The 13,582-nt window shown below is 36.2% G+C and overlaps 1 protein-coding gene across 1 annotated transcript; it reads right to left on the bottom strand.

Moving 5' to 3' along the window:
* Positions 1–6,986: 6,986 nt before the first annotated feature.
* Positions 6,987–9,634, bottom strand: LOC110937898 (late embryogenesis abundant protein, group 3). Its single transcript, XM_022180360.2, has 2 exons — positions 9,424–9,634; positions 6,987–7,635 (listed from the first exon to the last, which is right to left on the bottom strand). Exons 1-2 carry the CDS (start codon positions 9,553–9,555, stop codon positions 7,147–7,149), a joined length of 621 nt encoding a protein of 206 aa, XP_022036052.1. The 5' UTR covers positions 9,556–9,634; the 3' UTR covers positions 6,987–7,146.
* Positions 9,635–13,582: the final 3,948 nt, after the last annotated feature.

Here is a 13,582-nt window from a genome sequence, read left to right as displayed (position 1 = left end):
GGGAAGGTGGCAGCTTGAATGTGTATACACGTGTCCAACAGTATGATACGTGTAACAGAAAGGTGTTAGGGTTTTAATATTTTTTTTTACATGTCATCAACTTATCCTTTTTATCTTCTAAAAAACTGAGAAATTTATATACTATTAATTAAATTAAAGAGAAAGGTAGAACTTTCTCTATTAACCACAAGTTTGATAGGCTGAATACTTGATTTCTCAAAAGGTCACAATGTCTGGCACTCAATTTGAAAGTTTAGGCTAGGCCCATAAAACTGTTTGGGCTTGGTTAAGAAATTATAGGTAGTCACCATGTTGCATTACATATTTAGATATTTCTTTTTTTCAAAGTTTTGAACCAACAAAAAAGGTCCTTATACTTTCAAATTTTTTCATTTTACACTCTTAATTTTTTGACATGAAACACTATTAACCTTTATCTTTAATTAAGTTGTACATTCATTTCTAACTTTCAGTAATTGACAACTTTGACCTTCTTAACCTTTTCTACTTAATAAGTTGACACCTCATTTGGTTTAAATGACTTTTACGACTTTACACCACAACGTGGACACATTACTATACTTTTTTTTTATCTATATTCTACTTATTTTGTGTACGTTCGTAAACTGTCGGGTCAAATATACTACATTTTCATTCGATAGCGATGTAATTTTTTTAAGTAAAGACTCGGGTCAAATATACAGTATAAAACCAACTGGGGTAGCCCAGTTGGCCACCGACACCCACCTCTTACCAAGAGGTACCGGGTTCGAACCTTGGGGCGAACAAAGTACCCTCAAAGGGTCGGCTCGGCAAGGGTATTTACTGCCAGGCTCAGGCTTGTCGGGTGGTGGCCTGGGAGGGGTTATCCCCTCCGCGGTCAGGGGTACCGTGCATTACTTTTTTTTTACAGTATAAATACAAGTTAGTGTAACTTTCGACGCCGCCGCAACGCACGACGGGTCAAAATCCTAGTAAAAAATGGTATTGAAGCACAATTAAATTTTTTTTTTTGGTGTAAATATCTATTAACCAAGAAAATGTTAAATTATATATAAAAAAGATATATTAAACCTTCTGAGGTGACTACGAATTTTGAGAAATTGGAAAGTGTTACTAAACTTGCACCGTCCGCGTTGTGGGGTAATGGCCGAATAATTCTCAATCAATTAAAAAAAACTACTATAATTTTGCTATGAAAAAAACGATGATAAGACCGTAATTTTGAGCTCAGGGCAAAAATGTAATTTTCCAGGACTAATGAGCCAGTGTTAGGCAGCTGGAGTTATGCGCCGCCCGCGTTGCGGGCGCTAAACCAAGTATTTCTTAGGTTAATAACATGTATGCATTTATGTCGGTTAGTTATACATGCTACCTATAACACGATATCAAAAAGATACATCAAGTTAACCAATTAAAGAAAAACAGTACCATAGTTATGATAAAAAAAATTAACTAAAACGATGACAAACGTGTATGTAATTTAGAGTTGAGGGCAAAACAATAATTTGTCAGGACCAATTAGCGAGTGCTAGGCAGCTGTTTGGCATGAATAAAAACAAAATTAAGTCAACAAAGTAAAATAAAACACTACCATGGTTTTGTCAAAGAAAAAAAAAACTATGGCAAGATTGCAATTTTTAGCGGAGGTAAAATCCTAATTTTAAAATGGAGGTAAAATAATATTTTGAACTGAGGGCAAAACCATTTTTTTTTATTTTGAAATGGGGGCAAAATCGTAATATTTTAGCTGCGGGCGAAACCATAATTTTTAGCTGGGGGCAAAATCGTAATTTTAAACTGGGAACCAAATCGTAATTTGGCAGGACTCTAGCTGAGGGCAAAACCATATTTTTATTTTTAACTGAGGGCAAAATTATATTTTTTAACTGAGGGCAAAATCGTAAATTTAAACAGGGGACAAAAGCAAAATTTATTTTGAATCGAGGGCGAAATCGTAATTTTACACCTGGGATAAAATTGTAATTCGGCATCACCTATAAATAACTATTATATGAAAAAAAAGAAAAAAAAAACAAAAGTCAAAAGTGGCCGCCAAAAGTGGCCAACCACTTAACAAAACTATTCAATGACGTCATATCAACTTGTAAATGTATACGTTGATAATAAATGTACCATGGGAGATGTTTTACCGTTACGTCACATTATGAAGCAGTGGCAAATCTAAAAAATAATTACAACGACAACGTTTTAAAAAAAAAATTAAAGGGACTGCAAATTCAAAGGGTTAAAAACTTTTGTTGTTTACACTACTGACGAGTGTTTGAGGGATAGCGGAGGCTACCCCTTGTGATACGGTATGTCCTCCAGTGTTGTGAAGTATAAATTATAAATCTTATAATTTTGTAAATAAGTTAATGTGAACATAAATATTTAAAAATTATAAAAGAACATGAGGCTAAATAAAACTCATCGGCTAAATTTATAACATCACTATACGTGAATGATTTATATAAGACGTTACTTGACATTATTAGATATGTAAAATAACATTTCTTATAGGGTTTCTATGAGCAATCACATATGAGATAATCGAGATTTGAGGCAACTAGGAGTAGGCGATCAAAGATACGGACTACGAAGATTAAACCAACTAATTGTTAGCCAATCTTTTTGTCTGTTTGCTTTTGTTAGAATCACTAGCAAGCATCTTGTATTTCTAGAAAACAACTTAATATAATGAGCTTGTATCCGGGCCTACAACATATGTTACAAGCCGGGCTCAATTGTGAATCAGTAGGCTCGAACATATCCGAGCTCTACCTCAAACAGTTCCAAAGATAGAAGGTGTAATGGAGCAATGACGAACGCTTCACCTTCTTTACAAATTCAAAATTCACGTCTTAGTTTTCTTTTTACCATTTTCTAACTATCTTCAAAGATAAAAGACTAGTTGGCCACCTTAGCCATGGCCCATGAGTTCCGCTTTTTACATAACGAGTTAATGCAACCATTGCGTTACGGCTGGATGTTGATTATGGATGTATTTGATATCACTATATCATATGCTAAAATTTTTACGTTCATTCAAAGCATTCTTTTTATTTTTCCAAACCACCGGCCTACAACGCTATATGAAAAAACGAAATTTGCATCAAAACTCAAGGCCCACAATAACTTAATTAAAACACTCACTACGCCACTCCCACTATTAATTTGTTTACTCCACCAAGGTAGGTTCATTAGAAATGAAAGACCCACAAAGAAAAAATTGACTTTTAGCTGCAATCAATATTCCACAAGAAGTCATGTGGGCCTCAAACTATAATGTGACTTCAAAAATTTAGGAACCATCATCACGTGAGCCCATAATGTGGTAATGGTTGCTAGTGGGCCTCAAAACATACAAATTTCATTTACCTCATAACATGAATCTGGTCCAACAATAGTGCATATAGCTGGGCCCCAAGTAAAAATCCAAACCAAATCCTTTTCAAGCAAACCCTAGACAAATATTGTCCAGCCGTCAATCATCCTTAACCTCACTCTTTCTCTCTCTACAATAACAAGAGCCGACATCACCTGATATTCATCGGCCTTCATTCATGCGTCACCACCTTCATCAACCTGAAACACCACTCTCATCCGCCATATACCAGCCGCCGTTCACTACCACGGACCACCGTTGCGGCGCCGCCCATCGGCCAACCTGCGTTCACTTTTCACTACCCCCACTCCAATTTGTTAGAGATGTACAAAAAAACCGGTTTTAGAACCGAAACCGTTTTTTTTTTAACCGGTTTTTTTATAACCGGTCCGGTTTTATAACCGAACCGCCGGTTGGTGACCGGTTACTATTATTGATTCGAAAAACCGGTTAATAACCGAAACCGGTTTTAAGAAAACCGTTTTTTTTTTTAAAAAAAACCGGTTAAAAACCGGTCCCAACCAGTTACACCGGTTACTATTTTGGACTTGAAAAACCGGTTAGTAACCGAAACCGGTTATTAAAAAAACCGGTTTTTGTTTTGAACAAAAAAACCGGTCCGGTTAATAACCGTAACCGGTTTTCAAAAAAAAAAAAAACGATTTGTACACCTCTACAATTTGTTATGAGGTAAATTGTTAAAATTTTATATGTTTCTGCATCCAACGTGCACCTCCAAACATTCAGTACAGAAGTCACCACACATCACCATCTCCGACCTGTTACACAATCAGACGAAGAATATTCTTCGTCGGAGGTTTCGTGTGTCCTGGTTTTTCGTGAGTGGAGGTTCTTCGGGAGGTGAGGAGTTCTTCGTATAGACCAACATCACCGAACAAACGAAGCAACGAAGAATGTTCTTCGTCAGATGTTATTCTTCGGCCAAAGGGGGTTCCTCGGCATTCAGGGTTCTTTGTGAGAAGGTTCTTCAGCTAAGAGAGGTTCATCGGCAGATGATTCTTCGTGAACAATGGTTCTTCGGTAGGAGGGTTTTTCGTGAAAGGGAGGTTCTTCGTTGTTCACTTTTGGGTCCAAATCTGAAGAAACCCTAATGTTTCTTAAACAGCCGCCACACACCTTAAGAACACAGCGAACTGTTCATCCGCAGATCTGACCAAAAACACCTTAAAAATGATAAAGGATGATGAAAACTTGATAATTTTGGTGTGAAACATAAGATTTAACCCTTGTGTATGGTCTGTTTCATCTAGATCCATACTTTTTGGGTCCAGATCTAAGAGGGTTTTTTTTTTTTTATGTTTACACCACTTTTACATCTTGAACAAAAACCCACAAGAATCACTAGCAAAGAGCTCATGTGACTTAGCAAATGGTTAGGTTCACTAAGTCGGGTACCATGGCTCTGATACCAATTGTAGGTTCATGTTTTGGGACCGAAACCCGTGATTAGTGTGTGATTATGTTCAAAGACGAGAGATTAGAGACGGATAAACAACTTTCTTGTATAAATTCGGTAGCATAACATTACAAATCGGCCCGATTACAAGCTAGCCAAATTATACCAAAGGAGCATACATCCGGGGAGAGACCAAGTGGTGATCTCTCCCTCAAGTCTAAAACCTTCAAGTGTTGCAAATAACCAAGGGGTGGTATTTATAGCCACACCACCTTCACTTGCAAACACACACGGTCAAACAAATAACCCTTTCATTTGACCACTTCAAACGAGCGGGTCTATACACGTTCATTTGACCGTTTCACTAACTATTACAAAATCAACATAAAATGTAAGCTAATCTATTCGAATAGCATCGGACACAAAAACTGCACCAACACTTAACAAAAAAGTTTAACCAGGTTAGTGCTAAAGGACGTACTGTGTAATGGGCTTTGCAAATAAAGGATTGTGATTGTAATTTTTGAAATTAAAGACTATCCGTTGCAATTCGGTACAAACATAAAGAACAAAAAGTGTAATTTTCCCTAAAAACTAAAATGAATGTGTTTGATTGGTTAAAACAAGAAAGGTACTTAATGTAGTGAAGGTAAAAATAATCAATAATAATTGTATTAGTCATATCCCAAGTAATTAAATATATATTATATAGATAGAAGTTGACTATAAAGTTTAAAACTCCTAAAAATTGTAAATATTGATGTGAGCCTTTAGATTAAAATAATTTATGAACTATTAGGGTTCGCATATGATGTTTTAGTAATCTACACTATTAGGTTTTGTTTTAATTTTTGGATGCTAAGTCTTTGTCATTGAAATATGATGTTTAATCAGACGGTATGGTGTTTTACTTTGATTATCATGTAATATTTTATATTTATAATTGTATGATGGTGTGTTTGAAATATTTATAGAATGTTAGGATTCAAATATGATGTTTTAGTAATCTTCACTCTCTTATATGTGGGTTTTAGTTTTGGTTGTTTATGATGGTAATTCACCACTCACTCTATGAGTTTGGGTAACATCTTGGAATTTTAAAATCGTGATGAGTTAATTTGAGTGATTATCGGGTCAAAGTTCTCATACAAAAGCATAAGAGGGTAAGATCAGCGGTTAAGACGGTGAGGTCACTCTATGAAAAAAACAAAACATTGTAGTGGTAAAGATCGGCAGTGAAGATGGTGAGGCCACACAGTGGAAAAACAAAACATTGTGGCCAGTTTCAAATGGTTGTAAAGATCGGTGGTGAAGAAGGTGAGGCCACACAGTGAAAAAAACAAAACATTGTGGCCAATGGGAAAACTAAAGCATACACACACCGCAAATGCTAGCCGATCACAGTCCAATACTATTTATAGTAATCTTCACTCGGGTTTGGGTTGATAATTCACCACTCACTCTCTTATATGGGTTTTGATGGGTTTTGGTTGTTTATGATACATTTTCCACTTTTTAGAAATTCTAGAATTTATAAAATATAAGTCTACCCTATATTCTCTAATAATTCAGTGATAAATTCAACAGTTTCTTTTGCAAAAGAACTCAACAAGTAATTTGGAAATCAATCATAGCAAAGTTGATACCCTATGTTTAAATGAAAATCATGTGTAAAGAACTCAACAAGTAATTTGGAAATCAATCATAGCAAAGTTGATACCCTCAACTATGTTCAAATGAAAATCATGTGTCGTGATTGACGTTAGACTATACGGTGTGAGAAGTGGCTTGAAAAATGAGACGTTATGCGACATATGGACAAGACGTAAGCACGCGTCAGAAATAATGTGTGGTGCAAAAACGGGAGGTGTAAAACAGCGCATGAAAGAATAGCTTTATTTGACACGTGACACGCACTTTTTATACGCACTCTTTATTATTATTATTTTATATTTAAAATTGAACCCGCCAACACATAGTCACCAACACAGAGTTGCCACGTCGTCTCCTCCCATTTGCCCTCAACGGCAGTGGAAATTTGATAGCGCAAGCACAACGCCATGAACGGGTGGTTTAGGCTCCACGCAAAATTTCAACTCCGGCAACACAGGTGGGCTCACAACACCTCGTCATCCACCAACCTGCCTACTACACAGAACAATAACCTCCATATCTACTTGATTGAAACCATAATCAAATCATCTTGCATTATGTGAACCTTAAACTGTTAAAACATGTATAGCCGCCAACAGCGAACCAAAAGGCGAAACATACCAACATAAAAAGCGTGCAAGATGTTAAAGAAAAAAAAAAGAAGACATTAGCAAAGAAACTAGTAATCCTATTTTTCATGATCAAGATTCCCAACAACAGTCTCCTTAATCTTCTGTGTCGTCTCTTTGGCCGCGTCCCACGCACCCGTCACCGTCTGCTTCGTGTTCTCGGCCACCGTCCCAGCCGCATCTAGAGTTTTATCCTTAGCCGCCTCCGCCGTCTCCCCCGCTTTATTCCACCCTTCTTCGGCTTTATCGGCCACCACGCTCGCAGTCTCTTTAGCACTTTCCGTCATCTCACGGCTCTTCTCTTCCGCTTTCTCTTTCATCTCACCAGCTCCGTCGGCAGCTCTTCCCGCCATATCATTTACTTTGTCTTTAACCTCGTCTTTAATCTCACCGGCTCTGTCGGCGGCTCTTCCCCCCATATCATACGCTTTGTCTTTAACCTCACCGGCTCTGTCGGCGGCTTTTCCCGCCATGTCGTTCACTTTGTCTTTCACCTCATTGGCGTTCTCCGACCACCCATTGTTGGTCTCTTGACTTGCATGTATTCTCTATCAAAACAAAGCACCTGATCAAAACTTGATTATATAATAAACCACTCTAACCCTAATGATGTTATACATATAGGGTAAAGTTCTTGTACAAATAATCTTAACATACTAAACATACAAATTGAAGGAAAACTCAAAAAGACAAGGTGGCACTTTTGTAATTATCAATAACTATCAAAGTTACTCTACAAATATACCTAAAAAAACCTAACCACTCCCCCCACCCCCAAAAAAAACCTAAACCCCCCCCCCACCCCCCAAAAACCTAAAAAAAACCTACCCCCCCCACCCCCCAAAAACCTAAAAAAAAACCTAACCCCCCCCCCCCCCCAAGCTAAAATGCTAAAAACTAAACCCCCAAAAAATCTAAAAAAATAAAAAAAAACACACAAATTATTTTATTTTATTTTTTTAACATTTTTTATTAAAAATCGCTACTTTTAGTAGCAGCCAAAATTTTTTTTTTTTTTTTTTTTTGCTAACGAAATGTAGCGATTTTTTAATAAAAAATGTTAAAAAAAAATTGTGTTTTTTTAGGTATTTTTGGTTGTAACTTTGATAGTTGGTGGTAATTACAAAAATGCCACCTTGTCTTTTTGGGTTTTCCTTCAATTTGTATGTTTAGTATGTTAAGATTATTTGTATTTGATCTTTTGCCTATACATATAATCGGTAGGGACGACTGGATGAGCATAATCAGTTTCAATACTTTTCAGTATTATAATTGAACCGTCATAATCCGTACTGTATTTGGTTTATGATTTTAGAGTTAATTGCCCACCTTTTCACGTTTAGTCCCCACCTTTTGAAAATACTAGCAGGTATACTCCCTATGGTTTGTCATTTTGTTACTCGGATAGTCCCCTGATATTTACTCTCGGGACTATCCGAGTAACAAAATGACAAACCATAGGGAGCATACAAGCTATTTCTAAACTAACTAATATCTACCCAGGGACTATCCGAGTAACAAAATGACAAACCATAGGGAGCATACCTGCTATTTTCAAAAGGTGGGGACTAAACGTGAAACCACAGGGACCATCCAAGCAATTAACTCATGAATTTACTTGTTTTTTTACGGTATTTTAAGTACGTGGTGGAACCAGAACCTTTTATCTCGAATCAGTTTCAATACTTTTTGTTACCCACCACCCATTTATCACTCACAACTTTCAATCAAGTTCCGTCACGTCATCGAGCTTTATTCCATCGCTCACAACTTTTTTTAGTGGAAATGCCCATCACTCACCACCACACCCAACAATTTCCCCCAACCAACAATTTCCCTCACATCCCCAAAAGATAAAGCATCAAATATATAACGGACAAAAATATCCACGCGTGATGGCAACGCGTGGCAGTGGTATATGGCCAAGTTGCACGCGTTGAATTAATACATCACGGACAAAAATTTGTCCACCCCGGGTGGCCTAATCCGTACTGTATTTGGTTTATGATGTTACTCGTTTTTTTGGCGGTATTTTAAGTACGTGGTGGTTGTTTATGATGTTACTCTTTTTTTGACGGTATTTTAAATACGTGGTGGGACCAGAACTTTTTTTTAGGGAGTCCACCCCGGGTGGCCTAATCCGTACTGTATTTGGTTTATGATGTTAGTCGTTTTTTTGACGGTATTTTAAGAAGGTGGTGGAACCAGAACTTTTTAGGGAGTTTATATTTAAAAATCCAAAAATTTATGGTAACGCGTCAGCGGACCGTCTTAACCCTGCAGCCCTTAGTATGTAATAATAAGTGGATTGATTAGAATAAATTGATTGATTGTACCTGAGAATGTTTGGAGGCAGAAGTGAAGCAAACCCTAGGAGCTTTTTGAGGGAAAGAGAGATAAGTGAAACGAGGAGTGTTTGCTTTAGAGATGTTGTGGATTGCAGTTATTGTGAAATGCATTGCCGCCATTGTTACAAGTCAAATATTCTACAGTTGCAGGAGGAGCTTCTTTTGTTTTGGTTGGTGATGTTTATCTTGTTTCCGGTGTTGTGGAGGGTTTGATTATATAAGGTGGAATGTGTATACACGTGTCCAAGAGTATGGTAGGATTTTTGGATTTTTTAATCAAAGATATTTGCGGAAACTTGGTTGCTTAAAAAATCTAGATTTCATTCCAATTATGATATCAATTTTTCAATAAATGATTTACGAAATTTAATTTCATTTTTGTTGAATTGTTTTCCACCACACAAGCCACCTCTCTTCTTCATTTTTGTGGATCGGAAATTTTTAAATTAATTATTCTTATTTAATATCGAAAGCTATGTTCTTGTTTGCTTTGATGATTTCATTATAAAAATTGTTGTTTGCTTTGATGATTTCATTAGAAAAATTGGTGTAGCTTAGAAGTTTTGGATTTGATTGTGATGCATACAAATAGGGTATATACTTTCTTTTGATTTTAAAAAAACAAAAAATGGTTTTGATTAACGTTGCCTTCGAGTATTCTTAGAATTTCAAGACCCGAATTTTCCTTTCTCATACGCGTGTTTTGCATTTTTATATTTTCCTATGTCGGCTTTAGATCGAAGTGAATTTTCAGTTGCATTGAGGCGATCATTCTTATTCTGATCATCATGATCGGTGAATGATTGTGGGGACTGGGAGATCGATAAATGAGTTTGAAAGTTTTTAAATGGATGATCACATATGGGGGAACGGTGGTGGGAGTAGACGTATCGATTAGGTGGTGTTGCTTTGGTTGATTGGCGGAATCGGTGGTACCCTTAGAATGTGGCATACATATCGGTTTGGTGGTGTTGCTTCGGTTGATTGGCGGAATCGATGGTACCCTTAGAATGTGGCATTCATGTCGGTTTGGTGGTGTTGCTTCGGTTTGGTGGTGTTGCTTCGGTAATTGATGGCATTGGTGGATGGTTATTGTGTCGTGGATGGTGGTGTTAATTTTTATATGTATTGTATGTCATTGATGGTGGTGTTATATGTATTGTATATAAGTAATATAGAAAGTTGTGTATATGTGTTAAATAAAAATATGACACGTAAATATAACCTTATAAAGTGGAGTCTGACAATTTGTTTGATATGTTGTGGCGTCAATTTTGCGTAACGGTGGCAATTAGTTGTTTCCAAATATTAAAAAAGTTCTAATGTAAATTGAAGTGTTCATTTTTCAATCGAAACGGTGGTATAACATTATAATATGAAAAAGTGTATCGTACAATATGCCTTAACATACGATGCGTATGCGATGGCAAAATCTCACGTTATGTTACAAAGAAAGGAAATCACATGTACATAAAAAAGGGAAATCACATGTTCCAAAAAAACTCAAAATCGCATTCACATAAAAAATGAAATCGCATGTGAAAAAAAAAAAGTGAAAGTCACATGTTATAAACCAAATTTCGTATGTTGATACCGAATCTCGTACGTAGCGTACATTAAGGCATTTTTTACAATAACCGGCCTCTTATAATATTATACTATCATATAAATGAAAGGTAATGGCAATTTTTTTTAAATCATTATGTCTTAAGTTATAACTAAAAGGTCGTGACTTTTTGCAAACCATTATGTCTTAAGTTATAAGTGACAAAGGTCATGACTTTTTGCAAACTATTGTGTCTTAAGTTATAAGTGAAAGGTCATGACTTTTTACAAACCATTGTATCTTAAGTTATTATTGAAAGATCGTGACTTTTTACAAATTATGATGTCTTAAGTTACTTTTTGTATCCATATAAAAGTCACTACTTTTCATTTTAGAGTGGCAACCCAAACAAAAGGGTATGTATGTATGTATGTATGGTGTTTTAAGGTCGTCACTTTTCATTCTAGAGAGACAACCCAAGTTGATTTTTTTTAGATATATATAATTTCTCTCCTCAGCCTCACGAACAATTGGATTTTTGGCCCGAGTGTAGTAGTTTTCCCCAAATTGGGTTTTCTAGGTACATTTTGACTTTTCCGGTCAAAGTTTCCATTGTTTTGATACGAAGGTTTTTAAATTGTATTGTATTGTATATATTAAAGACCAGGGAATACATTTTGACTTTTCCGGTCAAAGTTATATATGTTTTTAAACAGCATATTTTCTTATTTAGCTTAAACAAATAATGATTTTCCTCCCAGTTTAAAATTACAGTTTTGTCCGCAGTTTAAAATTACAGTATTACCATCGTTATAGCTTTTGACAAGTTACGATTTTACTTTCAGTTAAAATTATGATTTTGCCCCCAGTTCAATATTGCAATCTTGTCATCGTTGTAGCTTTTGACAAATTACGATTCCCCTCCGTTCAAAATTACAGTTTTGTCATTGTTTTAGTTTTTTTTAGCAAACCTATGGTAGTGTTCATTTTAATTGGTTGACTCGATATAATTTTATTCATGTCAGTCAAGCAGCTACCTAACACTCGCTCATTTATCCTGACAAATTATAGTTTTGCCCCCAACTCAAAATTACAGTCTTGCCATCATTTTGGTTGAGGACACGAGCAGGGCATAAAACTTGTTATTTAAATAGAGGATTAGGATCAAATACAAAGGATCCTAATTGTAAGAAGTGTAAGAAGGATCTATAGAATGACAAGTGTCCAATAACCTAAAAAAACTCACTAACAAAAAAACCCCACTACAAAAAAAAAAAAAAAAAAAAAAAAAAACCTTAAACATCCACCACCACCAAAAACCTAAACCCCCACCCCCCCCCACCCCCACATCACCCACCATAAAAAAAAAAAAAAAAAAAAAAATTTTTTTTTTTTTTTTTTTGCCGAAGGGGTGAGGGGTGGAGGGTGGGGGTTTAGGTTTTTGGGTGGGGGTGGGTGTTTAGTTTTTTTTTTAGATTTTTTTTAGGTTTTTGGGGGGTTAGGTTTTTTTAGGTTTTTTTTTTTTTTTTTTTTTTTTTTTGGGGGGGGGGGGGGGTTAGGTTTTTTTTAGGTTTTTGGGGGGTGGGGGTGTGGGGGGGGGGTAGGTTTTTTGGGGGTTTTTTTGTGAGGTATAGTTTTTTTTTTTTGTTTTTTTTGCCCGGGGGGGGGGGGGTGGGTGGGGGGGTTTAGGTTTTTGGGTGGGGGGGGGGGGGTTAGGTTTTTGGGTGGTGGTGGGGTGGGGGTGGGTGTTTAGGTTTTTGGTGGTGATGTAGTGGGTTTAGTTTTAGGTTATTGGACATTTGTCACTCTATAAATCCTTCTTACACTTCTTACAATTAGAAGCCTTTGTAGAATAACTTGACCCCTTAAATAGATAAACATGGCGGTAGAGTTGCAACCATATTTACCTATATATTAGAAAATGAAGTGAATGAACAGTAGTCAATATTTACCTATATATTAAAAAACGAAGTGAATGAACACTAATCAATAATTAAATATTAAAAAGAGAAATGAATTAACAGTAATAAAAATACAAATGAATAAATAGTATCGGATACCGGTACCGGTATCAAATTTACCAAATTGAGTGTATTTTCGGTATCCGTTCGGCACCGGTATTCATCGGGTTTTACCCTCAAATACCGGTGTCGTACCAGTACCGACCGTATCAAGCCGTACTGTACCAGGTATATTCGGTACCGGTACCCACTTTTGGGGATTTCGGTAATGGTATTTTCGGTACCGGTTGGTACCGAGCTCATCAAATCCTGTAGCAACGTAGCAATGCAAGTAATTGTACAGTTTAGATTACTTTTCATACACACAGTAAGTAAACTGTATTTCGTTTGAATGAGGTTTTATATACACAACTTATTTTGCTTTATTTTTTGTCTTTTTACGTAATGAATGAATTGTAGCATGTAAAATTAACTTGGATATTTAGATTATTGATGAACAAATCGTATCAAATCCTGTAATCAAACCGGTATCGTATCGGTATCAAATTTACTATACTAAACCATTTTTGGTACCAATCTGGTACCCACCTTTTGGCATTTTCAGAATCGTTACTTTTGATTCGACACCGGTCTAGCACCA

This window comes from Helianthus annuus, chromosome 4, assembly GCF_002127325.2.
Source record: "Helianthus annuus cultivar XRQ/B chromosome 4, HanXRQr2.0-SUNRISE, whole genome shotgun sequence".
Classification (NCBI taxonomy): Eukaryota; Viridiplantae; Streptophyta; class Magnoliopsida; order Asterales; family Asteraceae; genus Helianthus; species Helianthus annuus.
This window is presented reverse-complemented; position numbering and strand designations above follow the sequence as displayed.

Bases quoted from the DNA above. Each gene is read 5' to 3' on its own strand.
- LOC110937898 (XM_022180360.2), bottom strand. From the start codon at position 9,555: ATGGCGGCAATGCATTTCACAATAACTGCAATCCACAACATCTCTAAA. The intron at 7,636-9,423 runs GTACAATCAATC...TTGTTTTGATAG, and splicing joins CTGCCTCCAAACATTCTCAG to AGAATACATGCAAGTCAAGA.